A 22,095-nucleotide genomic window follows, 5' to 3' on the forward strand; every position below is an offset into this window, starting at 1 on the left:
AAAAGGCAATTTATAGCAGGCAAGGATAATATTGTAACAAACTCATAGCTAATTAGGACTTCAGAGTTGTCAGTCTTGCTGCATAGGGTGGGCACTCCAAACTTCACAGCAGTAACAAGGGTAGAACTTGACTACTCCTGCTTCAAAATCATAGCTTGCCAGTGAGCACAGGGAGCACCTCCATCAGCTGTTAGCAGTACAGGTCCTATGGTGCATGACCAGTTTTGATTCCATCCAGTAGTGGGTGATGATGTGTGTGTACGCCCCTGCCAATTTGTTACACAACTATTTCTCATGGACAGGCACACAAAATTCATTACAATAAGGTATTTCATGCAAAGGAACCACCACTTATCTTTGTGTGAAGTTTTGCTGTGCCCATCCAATGCTGCTGTTTTATATAAGACTATAATACAAAAACAAAAACAAAAAATACAAAAAAAACCCCCAACAAACAAACAAAAAACAAAAACAAAAAACCTTGCTAAAAGGGGAGTGTATTTTAAACTGATTGAGGTTTTGTTAAACATTGGCTAGTGGGGGCTTTGGTTGGCAATCACAAAACCAGGGGTTCTGGGTCTCATATGATCCTAATTCCCAAAATGTAATGTGGTTCAGAGAAATGGTTCTGATTTTGGTGGGTCCCAGTTGGATCATTTCCTAGTGATGAATGAAATGCTAATTTTTGCATCTATATTTCACACTTCCAAACAGCTCAATTGTGGAATGCAAAGGCAGTTTTACTGCAAATAACATGTCAATCTGAAGCAGAAACCTCCAGAGCTATGGCTAAGTAAGCTTATAGAAAGAAATTATTATTGGATAATTTAGCCAGTTGTCTTGAGAATGCAAGCTATGGTCCTCCTGACTGACACACAAATTATATAAATATAAATTTCATTACTCTGTGCTTGTAAAGTGCTGTGGAAATTTGTGGCACTAGACAGCTTACTTTTTATAATAATAGAAACACACAGAATTTTAACTACAGTCCTTTAAAATACTAGGTAAATACAGAGCCATGCCCCCCTACTGGGCAAAAAGGAAAGCTGAAAAGGCTTCTCTGCAGCTTTCAGAGTAGCAGCCGTGTTAGTCTGTATTTGCAAAAAGAAAAGGAGGACTTGTGGCACCTTAGAGACTAACATATTTATCTGAGCATAAGCTTTCGTGAGCTACAGCTCACTTCATCGGATGCATTCAGTGGAAAATACAGTGGGGAGACTGATATACGTAGAGAACGTGAAACAATGGGTGATGTCTGTCTGTATCTGTACGAGTTTTTTCATGAAGTTGATAGATTTTCACTCCATAGGGCTAAATTCAGTGCCTTGCATAATGACAGGTTTCAGAGTAGCCACCGTGTTAGTCTGTATTCGCAAAAAGAAAAGGAGTACTTGTGGCATCTTAGAGAGTAACCAATTTATTTGAGCATAAGCTTTTGTGAGCTACAGCTCACTTCATCGGATGCATTCAGTAACTGACTCATTGACGTTAAATAATTTTTGCAGGGGAAACCGTACGTTCCATTTTTTTTTCTTTTGCCCAATACATGCAAAAATTATGCTTTACTGTTAATAGGATTAAAAATAAGACTTCACAAAAAACTCTGAAGGGGGCACCCGGATTTGAACCAGGGACCTCTTGATCTGCAGTCAAATGCTCTACCACTGAGCTATACCCCCGCTGTCGAGCAGAGTTTATCTAAAAGGTTTTTTGAGAGCGACCGGATTGGCGTCAACAATCTTTGTGAGTTGGAGAGAGGGTGTGTTTGTGTGTATTGATGCATCCCGTGAAGTGAGCTGTAGCTCACGAAAGCTTATGCTCAAATAAATTGGTTCGTCTGCCACAAGTCCTCCTTTTCTTTTTGTGTATTGAGTGTTAGTCGTGCACTGTCAGAAGAGAGTTGTATGTGAATATTAAGTGTGTGTCTTTCTCCATGAGAAGGCAGGGGTGTGTGAGAGAAGTTGTTTTCAGCTTACAGAGGGAGGTGTTGTGTGTGTGTGTGTGTGTGTGTTAGATTTACAGAAAAAGGATGTGTGTGGAGTGTGTGTGGCTGCTGAGTGAGGTTTTGGGTGTGAATGGAGATGGAGATGGGGGCTGGTTGTATGGTATGTGGTGTGTTGGAGTGTGCTGGTATGTGGAGAGGTTTGGTATGTGTGTGACTATATGTGGAGATGTATTCAGGGGGTGTGTGGAAGGTGGGTGAGTTGTGGTGTGGGGTATGTCTGAGTGCGACTGTATGTGGAGATATTGTGTTGGGTGGGTGTGATTCTGAAGAGGGTGTGTGTGTGACTACGTGGAGATGCCTGTGTGAGTGGGACCGGGTGAAGAGGTGTCCAGTGTGTGAGGTGTTGTGTCTGGCTGTATGTGTACATGTGTGGTGTGTGTGTTTGGATGGGGAATGAGGTGTTGTGAGTGTGACTGTATGTGGAGATGTATCTGTGTGTGTGGAGATGTGTGGTGTGTGCATGCTGGGTGTGTCTGAGTGTGTCTGTGTGGAGGTGTGTGGTGGGGTGTGTCTGAGTGTGTCTGTGTGGAGATGTGTGTGTGGGTGTCTGAGTGTGTCTGTGTGGAGGTGTGTGGTGTGGTGAGTATGAGTGTGTCTGTGTGGTGGGGTGTATCTGAGTGTGTCTCTGTGGAGGTGTATGGTGGGGGTGTGTCTGAGTGTGTCTGTGTGGAGATGTGTGTGGTGTGGTGTGTATGAGTGTGTCTGTGTTGAGGTGTGTGGTGGGGGTGTGTATGAGTGTGTATGAGTGTGTCTGTGTGGAGGTGTGGGGGGTGCCTGAGTGTGTCTGTGTGGAGGTGTGTGGGGGTGTGTGTGTATCAGTGTGTATGAGTGTGTCTGTGTAGTGGGGGTGTGTGGGTGGGGTGTCTGAGTGTGTCTGTGTGGATATGTGTGGGGGTGTGTGTCTGAGTGTGTCTGTGTGGAGTTGTGTGTATGTGTGGGGTGACTGAGTGTGTCTGTGTGGAGGTGTGTGTGTGGGGGTTGTCTGAGTGTGTCTGTGTGGAGGTGTGTGTGTGTGTGGGTGTCTGAGTGTGTCTGTGTGGGGATGTGTGTGGGGGGGTGTCTGAGTGTGTCTGTGTGGAGGTGTGTGTGGGGGGTGTGTATCAGTGTGTATGAGTGTGTCTGTGTAGTGGGGGTGTGTGGGTGGGGTGTCTGAGTGTGTCTGTGTGGATATGTGTGGGGGTGTGTGTCTGAGTGTGTCTGTGTGGAGTTGTGTGTATGTGTGGGGTGACTGAGTGTGTCTGTGTGGAGGTGTGTGTGTGTGGGGTGTCTGAGTGTGTCTGTGTGGAGGTGTGTGTGTGTGGGGTGTCTGAGTGTGTCTGTGTGGGGATGTGTGTGTGTGGGGGTGTCTGAGTGTGTCTGTGTGGGGATGTGTGTGGGGGGGGTGTATGAGTGTGTGGGGTGTGTATCAGTGTGTATGAGTGTGTCTGTGTAGTGGGGGGCATGTGTGGGGGTGTCTGAGTGTGTCTGTGTGGAGATTGGGGGGGTTGTATGAGTGTGTGTGGGGGTGTGTGTGTGTGGGGGTGTCTGAGTGTGTCTGTGTGGGGATGTGGGGGGGTGTCGGAGTGTGTCGGTGTGTGTGGGGGAGACTGAGTGTGTCTGTGTGGAGATGTGTGTGTGGGGGTGTCTGAGTGTGTGTGTGGGGTGTGTATCAGTGTGTATGAGTGTGTCTGTGTAGTGGGGGGCATGTGTGGGGGTGTCTGAGTGTGTCTGTGTGGAGATGTGTGGGGGGATGTATGTGTGTGGGGGTGTGTGTGTGTGGGGGGGTGTATCAGTGTGTATGAGTGTGTCTGTGTAGTGGAGGGCGTGTGTGGGGGTGTCTGAGTGTGTCTGTGTGGAGATGGGGGGGTGTATGAGTGTGTGTGGGGGTGTGTGTGTGTGGGGGGGTGTATCAGTGTGTATGAGTGTGTCTGTGTAGTGGGGTGTGTGTGGGGGGAGGAGTCGCGTGGGCCTGCAGCGCCCCCGCCCCCCGCAGCGCGCCCCCGCGGCCGCCCAGTCCCCCCCCCCGGCGCGCTCCCGGCCCGGCCCCTCCCCGCGCGCGCCCCCGCGGCCCCTCCCCGTGTTTATTAGGGGCGCCGCGGCGGAGGCGGAGGCCAGAGCCCGCTGCAGCCGCCCGGGGAGCGAGCGACGGACGGAGCCCGGCCATGAACCCCAACTGCGCCCGCTGCGGCAAGATCGTCTACCCCACCGAGAAGGTGAACTGCCTGGACAAGGTGAGGAGCCGGGGCCGGGGGGCCCCACCTTCCCCTCGGGGGGCTGCTGGGGGGGCCTGCCCTTTGGGGAGGGGGGGCTTTGTGGGGGTGCTCGGTCTTTGGGGCGTCCCGGGGGTCTAGGGTTTTTTTGGGTGGGGTGAATGCAAGGGATGGGGGGGTGGAACGGCGGTCGGGCTGGGGGGGAGTGGAAGGGGGGTTTGGGGGAGTCTGGGGGATTTGGGGGGCAGAAGCTGTTGCACTGCAGGAGCGTGTGTCCGAGTTGCAGGCCTCCCCTCTTCTCCTCCATCCCCTCCCGGCTGCTAATGCGCTAAGACCCGCCCTGGCCCCGGGACACAAGCCTCTTCCCCTTTCGCTGTAGGGCATGGGAGATTGTGCTCAACTTTCTGCCGAGCCTGGGGTGTCTCTGAAAAGCAAACAGGGAAAAAAAAAATACCCCCAAGTCTGACTCCAGCCCAGATCTCTGCTCTTCTTGGAAGAACAAGTTCATAGCTGGATACAAAAAACCCTCTTCCTAGCTTCTCTGTAACAAAAAAAACCAAACTCCAGAATGGCTGAATCTGGCACAGGGATTTACTGAATCTGACTTCTTTCCAGGCAAACTCTTGCAAGAATGTTTGAAGGTCAGAAGAGTTAGTCTGGAAATGACACTCTGAATTAGAGCAACTTTGTTCATTAGTTACCAGCCGAATGTAATGTCCAGATAGTGCTTTTCATAATTTAAGAAAGTCCTTTCTGAACATCAAGGCAATTAGCAAAGGAAACTGTAGCCACTGTTCTGGTTTTTTCTTCTTCTTCCTGTGTTAGGAGTGCAGCTGGGTGTCTAAACAGATAAAATGGAAAGAAACAGTTAATGCTTCCCCTTGAAGTTGAGAGCCCCTCATCTGTTTTACGTTAGATGGGTTTTTCACTTTTCAGTTCCAATTCATATTTCTATACTGCTCCAGATTTAAATATAGTCTTTGTAGATTCTTGCATGGCTCTCGTCACCAATAGTGTCTGAATCCCTTGTCTTTTAATGTCCGTTTCATAGGCTTTTTTAAAAGGGCAAATTCTTCTTTTATTTAAAAAAAAAAAAAATCACAACTGATACTAGTGGTGACTGGGTCCTGTGTGTTTTATCTCAGGGCTGGAGAGTTCAGTGAGGCTCTAATACTGTTGATTCTCCATAGAGAACTCAAGAGGTCTTCTGGTTATCGAAATCTGCTTGTCACAGAAAAGTCTTCCATCCGCTCTAATGGGTCCCCTTTTTGTGGATGAACTATGCTGTGCATTTCTCCACCCTCTTTTCCACTCCCCCACCCCTGTAGGGTCCTGGGATGACCAGTTTAGGGACTAAAGGAGCAGCTTGGAGAATGCAGACGTTTTAGCTACGGCATTCCTGAGTCACAATGAACCCTGTTGGTCACATTTTTAACACATGATGTTACTTTCTTCCTATTTCATGAATCATTCTTTTAAAGCTGAACTAAACTCCTGTGTCCCAAACCCTATTGTGTTTGGTCTTAATTGTGTAGTGGCTGTGTTTTCTAGAGTCCTTACTGGACTTAAATTTCCACTGCAAGCATAGCAACGGTGCCTGTTTGAATTGTAGCTAGAAGGATATTTTTCATTCCTACTTCTACTGTGCATCCTGCATCCGTGGGTGCTGTTTTGGCTCAGTTGACAACAATTTCCTCTGAGCTGGCAATTGCAAATTCCCACGCCAGCACAACTAATGCTGACCTTGATGTAGGGTGTTCTAGCAGTATCTATGGTGATCCTTTAATGCTGGCCTGATGTAAGCTGTAATCTGCTACCAACCTCAACCACTCACCTTTTCTGGAAATCCTGTGTCTGAATGTCCACCTAGTTTGACTCTACTCCGAGCAGGTCTGAATGACTGGGGCAGAAATGCTGTCGAGCACAGCCAGGTGCTTGCTTCAATCGTGCTGTTGCTGGAACTGAACCAAAGATGAATGGTGAGAGGCTTCTGGGGAGAAGAGGCATGTAGGAAGGTTCCGTTAGGTGCACTGGCATAGCTCTTGAAACCTCAAGCCTATTCTCCTGCATCCTGATCTCACAAAACTGGGTGACTGGACCACAAAATGGCAGATGAAATTTCATGTCGATAAATCCAAAGTAATGCACATTGGAAAACATAATCCTAACTATACATATACAATGATGGGGTCTAAATTAGCTGTTACCACTCAAGAAAGATCTTGGAGTCATTGTGGATCGTTCTCAGAAATCATACACTTGTGCAGTGGCAGTCAAAAAAAAAAAAAAGCAAACAATGTTGGGAATCATCAAGAAAGGGATAGATAATAAGACAGAAAATGTCATTGCCTCTGTATAAATCCGTGGTGCACCCACACCTTGAATACTGCGGGAAGATGTTGGTTGCCCTGTCTCAAAAAAGATATATTGGGGGGGAAAAGTTTCAGAGTAGCAGCCATGTTAGTCTGTATTCGCAAAAAGAAAAGGAGTACTAGTGGCACCTTAGAGACTAACCAATTTATGCATCTGATGAAGTGAGCTGTAGCTCACGAACGCTTATGCTCAAATAAATTGGTTAGTCTCTAAGGTGCCACAAGTACTCCTTTTCTTTTTGTGAATACAGACTAACACGGCTGTTACTCTGAAACCTACTATAACAGGGTTCAAAAGGAAGCTAGATAGATTCATGGAAGATGGGTCCATCAATGGCTATTAGCTATGATGGGCAGGAATGGCGTCCCTAGCCTCTGTTTGCCAGAAGCTGGGATTGGGTGACAAGGCATGGGTCACTTGATAACCTGTCTGTTCATTCCCTTTGGGGCACCTGCCATTGGCCCCTGTCGGAGGACAGGATACTGGGCCTGATGGACCTTTGGTCTGACAGTATGGATGTTCTTATGCTCAAAATGCAGGTGCTTTAGTAGAATGGACTCAGCATCTCAGCTGTACTGAGCACTCCAATTCTGAGCTATACCTGGCAGCTCCAAGGAAATGAGGAAAAAGCAATTTGTGTCTCTAAATTTGCATTGCAAAAATTGACAGCAGTGAGAATCTAAGCACTAAGGGCTCAGCAGGTGGGGAGGGGAACTACTCTGTTCAGATCAGGGCTTTACTGATATTGACAAGGTAACAGTGTGATTCAAAAGTCTCTCTAGGTGACAGTCTGTTGGGGCTTCAGGGAGTGCATATTGTGTGTGGCATTTGTGGCATATTTTCCCCGCCCCCTTCTTCATGGACTCCTATCAGCTCTCCAGATAAAATGTCATGTGAGGAGGCTGTGACATCCGTTGTGGAAATGATCTATGTCCTGTGTCTCTCATAACTGGAGCAAGTGGTGCCTGGTCTAGCGGTTGTGGCTGTAATCACGAAGTTAATAAACCCACCAAAAAGCTGGTGTCAGGTGACTTCATGGTTCTGACTTCTTAAGATTTTTTTTTTCTAATGGATTTTAAAAACAGACCAAATACCTGTCTGTGCTCTGAGTTCAGAATATTTCAAACAGGCTGAAGTAGGATGTGTTTCTGAAATAGTTTCGTGGAGGTATATTAACATATAAGGGCCAGTGATGATACCTGTGGTGCTAAGCTCCCCTCAGCCCAGCTGAGAATATCTTTTGCCACTAACTGTGATTGACTCGAGGAGCAGATACTTCAGATATACAAGTGTGGCCTGGGCAACAAGCACAACTTACTAACTGTTTGAGAAGTATTAAATTGCAGTAGCCCTCTTCTTTTCGGGATGCAGGCACAGCCTGCCTGGGACCTGTTGTGGCAGGCTATACCTCTTACCAAACATCAGGCTGGCTGTGGAGTGAGTTGTACAATGCAGCAGTAGCTAGAATCCGCTCCTAGGGGTAAGGAGCAGGGGAGTTAGAGTATTGCACAGGAATATGGCTGCTTTGTGGGAATCCCATGGCCTGTTTGGCTAGATGGTGAGGGGTAGATAACGTATGCCGGGCATAGGTGATCAGTGTGGGGTTGCTCTCCTCACCCTCTTCCAGTGCTAGTGTAAACTCTTTGGATTGTTATAGTCTCTCCTCCTGCAGTGGATTATTGCAGCAGTGCCCCAGTAAACAACACTGTGCTTCAATCTGTTTTGAAGTGAGGAGGAGCATCTGGCTGGGAGAATACTGCCCAAGTCCAGCTCCTCTGCATATGCTTAGATACAGCTGATGTCTGCAGTGGACTGCTGGCTGGGGGACAGCACCAAGCCATGCCAGCTAGGAAGGAGCTCTCAATTGCCTCTGGCTGCTGAAGGCTGGGCATTCCTCTGAACGGAGGCTCAGTTTCAGGGATGTTATCTGCCAGCTTGGCTCTGAAGACTTGTTTGAAGATAAGCCTAGACACACCTTAAAGGTATGCAGAGGGGGATCTTCAAAAGTACCTAGGTGCCTAAGGCTAAGTACCTTTAACTCTGCCCTTAAGTGACTTGTCCAAGGTCACACAGGAAGCCTGATGGCAGGGAACTAAACCCAATTGTCCAAGTGTAGCACCCTGACCACTGGACCATCCATGCCCTTCCTCTTCGTCCACAAGGCTGAAGTTCTGGGAGGGTTAAAGATGAGAAAACATGGTGGATGTGTGGGAAGAACAAGGCTAGATGAAGTGGGGTCATACCATGGCCAAGGGCATGGAGCTAAAGTTGCCTGAAAAAATGACTGGTCTCTAAAGGAAGTCCCCTTCCACTGGGTAGTGAACAGACCCCTCCATATTGTGGAAGAATTATCATGTGGGGACACACAAGGAAAGGACAAATCTGTTCCCCTGAGCAACTGAAATGGGAGAGCCACCCTCTGCTCCAGCTGAGTCATCCCTCTCCTTTGCTGGGCTGCGGCTGTGTTTATACACAAGGGTGTGGTATTCACAGGCAGGTAGCACAGGCTCCGTCTTGGCCTTTGTCTACACATGTTTATCTCCAAAATGTTTCACGAGTTGTGCTGAACCTGTGTGTTTGTGTGTGTGTGGGGGGGGGGGGGGGGAGTGGAGGGGAGGGGGCAGGGAGAGTTCTGAAGCTTACTGCTGGCACCCCAACAGAGCAGCAAATTCAGCAGCTGTCTACCCTGAGCTTGGGGATTTTTAGCCAGGGTTGGGAGCTTAGCTATGCAGCTAGGAGTGACTCCCTGGCATGACAGGGGTAGAAATGCAGCCTCAAGGGGGGGACTTTCGTGGCTCGTTGGGGAATCTCTCTTAAACCATGTTATCCCCCTAGGTTGGTAAGTCTCTAGCCTTAAGCCCTCATGATGACCTGAATTTCTCTGGGTGTGGGGAAGGAGGGTGATTTGACGCTGGATGGGTGGGCTCTGCTCAGCCATGCCGTTAACTGAGGAAACTCTGGGCTCCGCATGAGCAGAGAATTTGGGCCTGGAGGGTTTCCTCTGCAGCACCCCTTCATGCTTGGGTAACTTGTACACTTAATAGCTGTAGATGTTGCTGGGAGATGGAAGTCCAGGTGCTGGTTTCAAGGTTACCACAGGGAAGGTCTGGATTGTGTTTCTGTACTGTTGCTAGAACTTTGTCAGGACTTAGCAGGAGGCTTGTCCTGTCAGTCAGATGCTGAGTGCAAATATTTCCGTCTAAGAAGCATCTCCGAGATGCTAAGGCCGGGTAGATGTGTGTTCACTGAATGTCATAACCTGTAATGTTGGCATGTTAGAAAAGTGGGTCATGGACTGGATTTCAAGGAATGTCTCTTCTGGCCTCAATTGAAGTGCAAGTATGTGCATTTGGTGTCTGTAAGGGAGCAACTGCAGCTGGCACTGGCATTCTGCTCGGAGTATGTTTAGAGTACCAGCCTCCAGCTGGGGTGGGGGAATGGGATATCTTTATGGGGCACCCACAAGACATGGGGAATTGCAAAGATGCCTCACTACTGGATTTCATCCTAGTTAAATGCTGCCTTGTCAGGCTGAAGTTCCCTTCAGCTACTACCTGTCTCTTCCCAGTTCAGAGCTTCCTAATGGCATGAAAGTATAACCAGTTTTTCTTGGGGCCACTCAAACTCCCCTGGTAGGAGCAGAGAAAAGCAACTGCAGCAGGTGTGGCTGTGCCATGGGGGGGGGGGGGGAGGGGTGAGGACAGGAGGGGAGCTGATCCCAGGTGTCCCCAAAGGGGGTAAGGGTTCCCCTACCAGGTTTCAAGTGGCTTTGCCTCTGCCCAACTATGTGAGCTCAGGGAAGAAATTTGCTGCAGGGGGGCCATCCATACCTCTAGCCAGTGAGAACAGAGGCAAGCACCAGAAGCAGGGACCTTTGGGCTGTTGTTTGTCTTCTAGACAATCTGTTCACTGTCCCTCACTTGCTTCACTTCAGCCTTGCTCCTTTCATGCTCCCCTTCCCCTGCTTGCTTTCTTTCCTCATGGCCTTTCTCCCCTCCCATTAATGTGCCTTGTCCCTTTTGTCTCTCAGATTAGCAAACTCCCTCCCAATAACAGCCCCCCCCCTTGGCACAAAATTAAAGATGGCGCTAACATGGAGCTTTGAACCATTGTTCACGCTGCCTGTAAATTGTAACCTCCTGCTTTGTCTTGTGTAGTTGTATTGTAAACTCTTCATGGTTGGCAACAGTTTCATGCAATGCTACCAGAATACTAAAACCCATAGCTCTCTCTGCAATAGAGGCCCAGTCTCCCTGATGTGAACCCAGGGTCCTAGGCTGGTAGGAACCCTTTGTCTAATCTCTTCCTCGAAAAGTCTCTCCGAAGGATCCGGTGTCAGCGGAAGGAGCCACTGAGCTCCAGAAAAGAGGCTTGGACCTGGTGCTCTGAGGAACATCCTTTCTGAGGAGAGGAATCCTGTGCTGTTAGAATTGCAAGCATCTCCTGTTAACTGTTCTCTTGTTTGTTTGCAGTTCTGGCATAAAGCATGTTTCCACTGCGAGACCTGCAAGATGACCCTAAACATGAAAAACTACAAGGGCTATGAGAAGAAGCCGTATTGCAATGCGTAAGTCTCTGCTCCTCATTCTAATAACACCTTAGAGTGCCGTGCTGGAAGTGTCATTCAGGGGTTGTGCTGGCTCTACAAAACTTTGTAGGTCTTGGTTTCTGGCTACCTTGAACTTTGCTTAGACGCTTCCCAGTTGCCAGGAAGTTCAAGCTGATGCCAGCAGATGCAGGGGATATTCTTGGCTAAGGTCTCTTGATGCCGGAATTTGCTTCCGGTTGCTCCCACAGAACGCTTGCACCAAAAGGCATTCTTGATGCCCCAGCTCTTAGTTGAGGGGGATGAGGGTTAGAGACCAGTCCCATCTCAAAGTTATAAACTGACATTGTCAAAGGCACACAACTCAAGACCAGTTAGATTGTGTGTGCCATAGTGGGGCACTCCAGACACGAAAGCAAACATCCCCTCTGACTAAAATGCCAAGTCATAACCTCTGAACAGGGTAGCTGTCACTTGGGGGAGTGTGTTTGAACCCTCTCTCCCATGTATCACAAGGATGCGTTGTGGTGATCTATGTGGCGTTTGCCTTAAGAAGGCTCTGCAAAATGCCTTCAGGGAAGGAGTCTGGATCATGCTGAGCACAGGGGGAGGGGCAGAGGGAGGGAAATATATCCTTTATATGCAAAGAATAAGGATGGTCCAGTGGTTGGGTGCTAGTCAGGGTCTTGAGAGATCCAGTTTCAATTCCCTGCACTGCCATAGGCTTCCTGTGATCTTGGGCAAATTAAGTGACTTGCCAATCTGTAAAATGAGGAGGAAGAGAGCACTTCCCTACTTAACAAGGATGTTGTCGTGATAAGTACACCAGAGTGTGAGGTGCTCAGATACTGTGGTAACAGGGACTGAAAGCACCTGGAGAGATGAAAGGGGCAGTGGGGATATAAAGGAGTGAGAGCAGAGAGGTACTTGAAAGCAGAGCACAGCTCTGACCATGTGTGCTTTCTCAGGAAAGATGCTTAAAAGGAGTTTCTACCACCAGGGCTTTCTTCAAATACACAACAAGCTCCACCCCCTCAATCTGAGGCCATTCAGTTTCGCATCACTTCTGGATTGGCACCCAGTTAGCTTTCTGATTGGTCATCACTGCCTACTCTCAATCCTTCTGCTGTCAAAAGGGACTTTCCATTCCTCTTCCTGGAGTCATGCCACTTAATTCAGTAGCTGGGGAGCATTGTCTCCTCCTTAGAGGACTTGAGTACAGGATGCTTCATAATGGGACACTAGCAAGTGTTAACACTTTCGGTGCTTAATCTTCACTATATCTGACAAGTGATTAAATAGGGTTTCACAAAAGGGTTCACTTTGTTTAGATCCAAAAGATTTGAAGTTCTACTAAAAGAAAAGGAGGACTTGTGGCACCTTAGAGACTAACCAATTTATTTGAGCATAAGCTTTCGTGAGCTACAGCAACCACTCTTCCTGTTCATAATCCTCAATCTCCCTTTGTCTTGGACTTTTAAATCTCTGCAGGGGATAGTGAAACTGATGCACACAAGACTGATCATTCTGGTTTAATGTGCAAAAGCTAAATCTGTTAACCTCTGAGGTTCTAGTGTTAGCAATATACAGCTGGATCCTGCATTGTTGGCCCCAATCTTACTCCCATTGAATTCACAGGTAGGAATTTGACTGTTAATTTGACTTGTCTCTCTAATGACTATAAAGCAGCTTGTACTAGAGGATTTTTTTGTTGCCACTTTACAAATACCAAGTAATTCTCTTTCTAAGAGCTGTTAAGCTAATACTGCTTAGAATTTGTATCGCTCGTTCCATTTACCAAGTACTCTAATCCTGACAGCATTCTTATAAAGTGGGTATACCCCACCAGAGCTATCAAATGGGGTTAGGGTAGAACTGAGGTGCAGGCCTTGCTATACCAGGTGTGCTGGCAAAAACTTCCTGCTGCTCCTTTAACATAGTGCTCCCCTCACTACTGACAACCCTGTGGACTGTGGCAGTGAGGAAAAACTTTGCCAAAAGTGTTGGCAACAGCCAGAGGTTGTGACTTGCTCAAGGCCACAGGAGTTGGTGTTAGAACTAGGAGTGGACCACTGCAGTTCCTGGCTCCCAGGCAGGTTGGGCATGATCTCTATAGGTTCTGATTCTCTGAGATGCAGTGCTACAGTGAGGTGAGGAAATGAGTCACTTGCTACTTAACTCTCTCTGGCTATGCACAGGTCATGTCCTGGCACCTTCCACTTCTGGCTCTAACATGTAGGCAGAACAGGAAACTTCTGTAGCACCAATGTGTTTAGTTACTGCAGGCCAAAGAAAGGAATATTTATTGCCAGCACTGGAGGTTGGCTGTTCAATGTCATCAAATCTGGGTCCTGCAGGCTCTTATCTTGAATTTGTTGCTGATTTTAATGTAGGCCACCCCAGTGGCCCAGCTGTGAGTTGGAGACCTTGCTAATAAGCTGGGAGGCTCTAGGTTGTCACAGGCACACAGGACAGGATGTGTGTTCAGCAGTAGACCTGCCTGCTGGATTTCCGCACTGAGTTTCATCCCAAACATCTTGTCTCCAGCTAGAGAAGCTGGATGCTCATATAATGAGATCCTGGCTGGCTGCTCTAATGAGCTATGTTTTGACAAGCCAGTTCCAAACGGCAGAAAGATGATTGAGGGTTATGCCTAAACTGTTGTCAAAATGGATGCTGACTTGGATTCAAGGGTTGTGTGCTTGCTGTGTCTCTCCAAGAAGCAACCTCCCCCAGTCTTTTGCCAGGCCTCTCTCATGGACAGGGACACTTCAGAGAAGCTACAAAAGAAAACTGGGTAGGACCTCCCCACTCTTTTATTTGGTGTCAGTGCAGCATTGTGAAGAGCTGGGCGCTTTCCAGCACACAACCAGGATCCTCTCTACCTTTTTTTTTTTTTTTTTTTTTTTTTTTTTTTTTACAAGACCTCAAAGCAATGAATAGTTCCTTCCTTTGGATCGAAGACCAAATAGTCTCCACTAGTGTGTGATCATCTTGCCACTGATTTCATGGACTCCCTAGCCACAGCACCGCTACAAAAAGAGTTCTGGAAGAGTCCTAGCTCTGCTGGTGGTGGCTGGTTAGCTCAGGTGAAGGTCTGCTTTCTGGGAGTCCCTGTGTGCATGACTCTGAGACAAACATGGTTCTAGCAAATAGCCAAACCTCAAAAGGGAAATGCTGTTAAGGGTTAACTCTGATCTTGCAAGGCTGATAGCCTCTGTCTTAAACACATGGAAGCCATTCTGTCTCCTGATGTGGTGATTTTGGGGGGGAGGGGTTAGGCGGGGAATGGAAGGTGAGAACCAGAGCCTGCACCCAGAGTGCTTCTCTTGTCCTGAGCAGAAGGAAGGGCCCAGAGTCCTCTCACCCTGCCTCTGGTGAAAGGGAAGTGGGGATAATAGTGGGAAATTCCTGAGATTCCAAGGAGTGTGCGCAACCCTCTGGAGCAGAAAGGGGTTGAGAAACTGCATTCCCTTTGATGCAGAGTTGCTATCTTAACCCTTTGGTGACCTGAGGAGATGTACAGAAAGCTGCCTCTTCTCCAGAGACCATCAGGGGTAGATGCAGAGGCTTGAACAAAGCAATTAACTGTCCTAAACCTTTTTACTTCACCCTCAAAGAACCTTTGTCACAAGAGATTCCTGTAAACACCTGAACTCCTGATTTGCTTTAAATGCTCTGAGGTTTGCCCCAGGGCTGTTCTGGGTTGCCAGTGACTAGGAAGCATGACCTCTGGGGACAGCACTAGTGAGTGACTTGGTAACTTGCAGAATCTATCCCCTTCCTCCAGACTCTGGCTTTCAACTGAGTCTGGTGCCCCTCACCTGTCATAATGTCCATCTTATTTACTGGGGTAATGGGAATCTCCACCAGTCAGACCTGGGTTCAGTTCTCTGCTCCACCACAGATGTGTGTCCTTGATCAGGTCACTTAATCTCTGCCTCCAGTCATCTGTCTGTAAAATGGGGTCATAGCCCTGCTGTACCTCACCAGGGTGTTGAGGATCAATGCAGAGGGATTGAGGTGGCTGGATACACTGGTACTTATGTCTTACATTGTCAGAGAGGTGACAGAAGCAGCCCATGTCTAGGGCCCTAATCGCCACAGAATCTGGGCTCCACATCTTTGTCTTAAATCTAGTTCAGCTGTTTTGTTTCCTGCTTTCACTTTCTCCCTTTAACGTCCCTTTAGCTGGAGCCACATGGCTTTCTCGGTGCTCTGGGGAGGAGGAGGAGGGAGTGGCTGGAAAGGTGAGCTCTGCCTCCATATGACCCTGTCTCTGGCACTGGGAGAGCCCAGATGGGACCCACCCTTTCTAAACAGCCTCAGCTAATGATAAGCTGTTCCCTTTGCAGCTCTAGATCTTCCAAAAGGAAGAAAAGCAACCTTTATACTGGCAAGGAGAGGCTGCTTTTTCCAAGCATGCCTTACCATAGGCTCTCCTCTGTCTCTGTGCTGGCCTCTTGCCAGCCCCTAAGCCTCTGTCTTCAAGAAAGCAGTAGGAAGAAGGCTGGGCTTCCTCCTTGCTATCTGACATTGCCCGGTAATAAATCTGTATTCAGCCTTCCAAGAAAGCATGGCTGTTTAACTCTGCCCTCTGACTTTTCCCCTCCCCCTCCCCACAGTGATGGAGGCTTGTGCTTCCACTTGTTTTATTTTCCCAGCACATTTGAGTGTCTTTTTTTTAACTGCCTTTGTAAATCTTTCTCCATTGACTTCTGATACAAAGTCCTAGAGCAACTGACAAAGGCTGTTCATTGTTAGCAGGTTTGGCCTATCCTGTGTTACTCTGCAGTGTCTCATGCAAATTGGGTGCCGAAAAGCTCTGTAGATTTAAATACCATAACAAAAATGGAAGAGGCATAGGCTGGGGGGTGGCTGGTTTCAGCTGTAATTTTGAAGTAAGATACAGAAATGCTTTTCTGGTTAGCAAGAGCTGCAGAGAAGGCTCTTGTCAACAAGGCTGAATATATGCCACAGGTCTAAGTGTGTGCAGGTAAGCAGGACAAGATCAGGTCTTTCAGGAAGATTGAAGCTAAGACCATGGGTGGTAGCTTCAAACAAGTTAGAAATGTTACCCCCTACTCCTGAAATCAATTGGGAGCCAGTGGCATTATTGGAGGACTGAGTGTAGTCAGCTACTCGGCCTGCATAATATAAGGTGGGTAGCAGAACTCAGGTGCTAGGCTCTGCGGTTCCTGGTGTCCTTACCATCCAAATTCAGGCCTTGGTTGCTATCTGCAGTGACACTAGCTTCATATCTCCTCTTATCCCAGCACATCCCAAAGCTGGGTGCGGAAGCCTTAGAAACTTCTGGTGTCTCATACTTAATGTACGTGTTCCCAATACATAGGCTTGGTGTCATTGCAGCATAAGGCCCTGCTTAAATCTGCCATGATGGGTATTCTGCTGGGGTCATTGTATTGGCTGCAGTTCTCCACCATGAGCCTGTTAAATTCCCTCTGCTCACAGCAGTAGAACTGACTTCTCTGGTCAGACCTCTAAAGAGCTTCTGCTTTAAAGCTTGTTTGAAGCCTCAGATGTGTATATTTAACCCTGCAAAGTAGATTGAAGAATCAGCATCTCCTCCCTGGAGTTCCTGTACAGCACTGCTTACTGCAACATGGTAAGGAGGGGTTGGTAACTTTTTTGGCAGTCCACCTGTTGACCTCCATCACTGGGTGCATGTGATCCTACACTGATGATTCTCTATAAATATTAGAATCTATTATGTGTCTCCCTTTGCTGGTGGATGTGTCTTTCCCTGGACTGTGACAAAGAGCAGAGTTCCTTCCTCTGACAAAATTCTAGCCAAGGCAAGATATCGTCTTGGAGGGCAGGGAAGAGTGTCTTAACTCTGCAAAAGATGCTAGGCCAGGCCCTGATCTTGGTTGAAGTTAGTGGTGCAAATGTGGGCTTACACAGGTATAACAGGCTAAGCAATCTCCTTTACATCAGACCTGGCCAGAGGCCCAATGCAAACATGCATCCACCAGGGTAGACTCCGACTGCTTGAGTGTGGCTAATCAGAGGGGTTGTCCATCTCTGCCTTGTGTACACCCCACAGAGCTAGCTGCCTTTATTTCTTGGATGCTGTGGAATAGCTGGCAGGAAGTTAATGGCGTAGTTGCATAGCAATTTCCCCCCAGGGAAGAGGATGCAGCAGGTCTCTCTGCAGACCAGCCTTCTTAAAAGGGCCGCATCCTTTGTTTGAGCTTGCACAGGGGAGATGGCTCTGTTGCTGACACCACTTCTGTTCACCTTCACTGCAGTCCTCTTTCAAAGTGAGTGCCCTCCTTCTGTGCTGAGCACTCAAAGGAAAACCTAGCACTGGACTGTTCTACTTATTCTGGTCCTGGCCTCCCCTCCCCCCATACCACACCAAACAAGCTGTTTCTCACCCACAAGGAGCTCAGGATGTGTGCCCTTGGTATACTACATAACAAAGCTGTGTGTCGCTCCTGCTGTGCTTGCCTGATCTCAGCGTTTCTTTGGGGCTCCAGCCCTTCGCAAAGAAGGAAGTGGCTGCCCTATGTAGTACGTCTCCTGGCTTTTCCAGGGCAGGGTGGGAAATTGAAACCCTGTCACTTTGCTGCAGAGTCAAGCTATCCTTGCTGCACATAGAACCAGCTGTTGCTTATGATTGCTGGGGAATCAATCTAGGCAGTATTCCAAGGCTGCCATAACACTGCATCAAGCACTTGACCAGTGTTCTTATTTCTGAAACTTTCTTTGATTCCAGGGAATAACTGCAAAGACTTGACTGAGATTCCATCTCAAGAAAAATCTCTAATTTGGTAAATTTCTTTCTGTTCAGAGCAAACTGGCTGTTACCTCTTGGGCCAACTTCCCTCTTGGAAAAAGTTAGTAAGTGGCAGGCAAAAGCAGAACCGCTTTGAGTTTCAAAACAAGCCAACAATCTTTGTTCTTGGCACTCCTAATCACTCCATCTGGTAGCAGCATATTACATGAAAGTGACCCTTCCAAGCTGGGGGTGGGGAGGCAGGGAGGAATTGTGCAGCTGGGACAGAGTCCAGGTGTTTATGTGATGCCTTTTTGCCGAGTTCCTGGATCAGAGTAACTGGCTCTCTGTAGTCGTGTACACAGCTTTGCATAGCCACGTGGCTCAGAATAAATGCTCTCTGTCTCCTTGCAAATGGGAGCTGGCATTTCCATTTGCTGTTGTGGGGAAAGGACCCTGACACACCTGGCTCTGAGGGGGTGGTGGGGGTTGATGAGGTGGCAGAGTACTGGAAGGATACAAACCAGAATAGCTCCCTCCTTCTCTTCCAGCAAAAGCTCAGGGTGGGGGTTTTCTGGTATAGCAGCTTCAGGGGAGAGGTGGCAGTCAGATGCTCTTCCAAAGGAATCTGTGGGCTGAATTAGTGGTTGGGAGGACATCTGAACAGTGGAGGAGCCTTCTCAGGTTGGCTTTATAGAAAGAGACAGAGAATAACTTCCTCCAGTTGAAGCCAATGAGTGCTCTCAACAGAGCCACAGACTTCTCACAGATAAAGCCACTGGCCCCAGCTGCCAGACCCATTAATTCTCTGTACAGTGAGTGCCACCTGGAGGACTGGCTCTGTGTGCCTCTTGCTTGTCCTCCCTAGCATCAATGCGCTTAACCTCCCTGCATAATTGGGGGGCTTGCCCATCTCTGTGGGAAGAAACTTGAAAGCTTAAGTGGAGTTGGCATGGGATCCTGACTGTGACATGGCAGTGGTGGTTGTCAGAGGCCCTCATTCTGTCTTCTGCTCAGTAACATCCCCTAGCAGATCTATTTGTCTCTTTCATGGGGAGTCTAATCACCTGCATCATTAATGCAGCCGGAAGCTGTCTAAAGGACACTGTTGAAATGCAGTAAAGCAGCACTGGGGAGCCTGGCATGTCTTGCTGGTTGCTTAGTCACTCCCTGGCTCTGGTGGGGCAAGCCTGTTCTGCCAACAGTCTTGACCCTATGGTGGCCTTGCCCAAGAGATTGTAGCCTGACATGTTGCTGGTGCCTCCTCAGATGGAAAGTCTCTCTCAAGACAAGATTGGTGCCCTTGGGAGAGGGAGCCATATGCACTTGCTCTAGCAAAATGAGGTGGAGGTAGAGAAGTTAGGCAGCCTTCCTCTGCACAGAGAGCTCCCAGGCTGGTAACCTGAGGCCACTGGGCCCATATGTCTACAGACCATTGGCTCAGCTCAGAGCATGTTTGAGAAGGCAGCTGTATGAACAAGACAAAGGGGCAGGTTTCACTTACCCTCAATCATAAACCCTCTTCCATTTTTAAATGGGGATGCATGAGCTGGCTTGGCTGAACTAGCTTGTTAGTACAGTACTGTGGGGTGCTCAGAGCACCCGCCTTTCTCCCGTCTGTAAGGAGCTCTACAGTCTAGACTGTCTAGGCTTTGCCAATCGGGTACCTTTTCCTGAGGGCTCAAAGCCCTTGAACACAGACACAAGCCTTGTGAGTTACCTACCTTCCCTCTCCTTTCTTGGGCAAGGGGAAACTGAAACACAGTGGCAACTCTCTCCCAAGGCCACACATGTCAGTGGTGGAACTAAGAGTGCAGGAGACCTGGAAGTTCCCTGTAACCATCCCCAACTCCTCCTCTTGCGGTCTGCCCATCCCTTCCCCTGGACCTTGCTGAGGTGGGAGAGCATAAGAGTGTATTGACTTTCTAGATCTTGCTTAACCACCTCATCCTCACTTGATGCCAAAACAACTCCTGGAAAAATCCAACTTCTTTGCAGTTCCCATTTTGTTCCCATAAGTAACCTCAGAGGCTCACTGGAGGTGGAGGGGCCCATCAGTCCTGGCTCTGGTCCACCCATTCACTCAGCTCAGGCTGTTGGCATCTCCCTGTGTAGGGACAACTGGGCATGCACAGCTTGATGTTGCCAGCCAAATGATGAAAGGGGCGTGGGGTGAGACTGAAGTTGTGAAGCCCATTCTTGCAGGCAGCTTTCCTTAGCTTAGCTTAAACAGCCTAGCTGGAAGCTGTGGGGGTGGAGGTGAGAGCTGACTGCTTACCTGGGCTAGCTTTCCGTTCTCCCAAATGATGGAATACATCCTCCTCTAAAAGGTTTGATCTGTACTAGCTACAGAGCTGTCTGAGCCACTGGGTAGAGCAGTGTAACTCCTGCCTGACTAGGAGGTTTGTGCCTTTTGCTCAGGAGCCTAAGGGCCATGTAGCCCCTAAACGCATCAGGATCACTGCAGGCTGGGACTCCTGTGGTATGGTGCCAGCACATTGTCTGCTCCCACCCCAGTGGAAAGTCCCTTGATTTTATTTCTTTTTTCTTTTTTTCCTAGGGGCAGGAACTAGTTTGAGTAGCCTGTAAAAACACTCCCTTTCACTTGAAGTGTGTAAGGAGGAATCCTGTTCCAGCCTTAATATTGCTGGATCTGCCACTGATGGGGGGGGGGGGGGGATTCATTCCCTCCAACGGGGGCACACGGGCTCCCTGCAGCAGTTAGTGGAGAGCAGTCTGCTGCAGGGGGTACTCTGCCCTACTTTGCAAGAAGGGTGTGTGATGGGAGGTAAAAGGTGGGAATCCTAGAGACACACATTGAATGAGGCTTCACTCTCATAACTTTCCTAGTTGCCTGTCTCAACTACCTAATTTGAATCCAGTTTCTGAGGCAGACTGTAAATGGTGGCTGCTCTGCTGTACACATGCAGAGCTGGCATAGACTCTTCCCAGAATACTTTTTTGAGGAACTGACCTCCCTTCCCCAAAGCAGCCGCTCCTGGTGCAGCTAGAAGCTTGCAGGTCCTCTGCAGCAGGGAGGAGGTGTCTTTAAAAATAGGTCTTCAAAAATAAAGTGTTTTTGTTCCTAAGAATTAGCAGCTCTGGAAAGCTCTTTGAAAGGCCGGATGTGTCTTTTTCTGCTTTGCCAAAAATCCAGTCTATTACTTCCTTTTGTTTAACTCTTACTGAAGCCTTAACACAGCTCTGAAAGGTGACTTGTCCCCTTGGAGAGAAGGCATGCTGCATTCCAGGCTGGGGCATTAGATGTCTGTGGATAGTGGAGGAACTAAACCCCACAACCCACTCCTTGCTGTTCAGATCTGTCCAAGGCGCCAGCCACAGTGGTGTTTAAATCCCATTCCAACGAACTGTGGTTCTAACAAGTTTGCTATATGGACAAGTCATGTTAGAACTTGTCTTTAATACAATGCTCTAGTCTAGTAGAGGCCATGATGGTAGGAAGAGTCTTAACACTGTCACTTTGCAGCATGGACAGCCCAGATACTAAAAGACATTTAGGCATGTAACTCCCATCTATTTCAATGAGTTAAGTGCCCAAATACTCTTTTTGAGGCTCTTGGATGACAAGATTAAAGTTTCCACCTTTGGGAGACTGCTCCCTGATTTATACACTGGTCTTAAAGGGCAGGTCTGGCCTGAAAAAGGGACAGAACACAAATCTTTTGTCTTGGTGAGAGCAAGCTTGATTTGAAGTAAAGTAAAGTGTTACAAACTGCCAGTCCTGGGTCTGGAAAAAAAAAACAAAACCCAGCCACGTCTTCTCTGGTTCATGAGTTGCCAGTAAACCTGACCCAAAAGAAGGGTGAAATTGAGATGGCCATGTCTGCTCAGAGAACTGGAAAGTCTTTTCATGTAGCTTTAGGAGGTGCTCAATTTACAATCTCTGGTCCTGGACTGAAGCTGACTTCTACTGCCAACTTTTGATGGCTCTGTAAGAGCCAGTGTGAATTTTTTCCCCCCTCTGTGGTGGTGTGAAAGCCAGGAGAAACTGATCCTACCAGCAAGTCAAAGTACTGTTAAATGCACAAAGTAAACAGAAAATGTAGAGATCTCCAAGTAATCCTAGGATTTGAAATTAACAGCAGCAAACCAGCTTTCATGTTGATAGCACTTTGACTCTCTTCTGGCTCTCGCAGAGTTGTTAATGTGTGCTTTCATAGCTCTGACCAGTTCTAGTTGACAAATTTAAAAATTATATATGTACCAGAGCCTTGTC

The 22,095-nt window shown here is 48.0% G+C and overlaps 1 protein-coding gene and 1 non-coding gene across 2 annotated transcripts in view; one reads left to right on the forward strand and one right to left on the reverse strand.

Annotated features, from left to right (window-relative positions):
- Positions 1-1,610: 1,610 nt before the first annotated feature.
- Positions 1,611-1,682, reverse strand: TRNAC-GCA. Its single transcript has one exon. It is a non-coding gene; the product is annotated as a tRNA-Cys (tRNA).
- Positions 1,683-4,005: 2,323 nt separating this feature from the next.
- The window catches only part of LASP1 (LIM and SH3 protein 1), a 59,200-nt gene continuing 41,110 nt past the window's right edge, over positions 4,006-22,095 (forward strand). Inside the window, exons 1-2 of the mRNA XM_037886875.2 lie at positions 4,006-4,218; positions 11,043-11,137. Of these exons, the coding sequence (XP_037742803.1) occupies positions 4,150-4,218; positions 11,043-11,137 (164 nt within the window). The 5' untranslated portion in view covers positions 4,006-4,149. The remainder of the gene's footprint in view (positions 4,219-11,042; positions 11,138-22,095) is intronic.

Source organism: Chelonia mydas, chromosome 27 (assembly GCF_015237465.2).
Source record: "Chelonia mydas isolate rCheMyd1 chromosome 27, rCheMyd1.pri.v2, whole genome shotgun sequence".
Taxonomy (NCBI): domain Eukaryota; kingdom Metazoa; phylum Chordata; order Testudines; family Cheloniidae; genus Chelonia; species Chelonia mydas.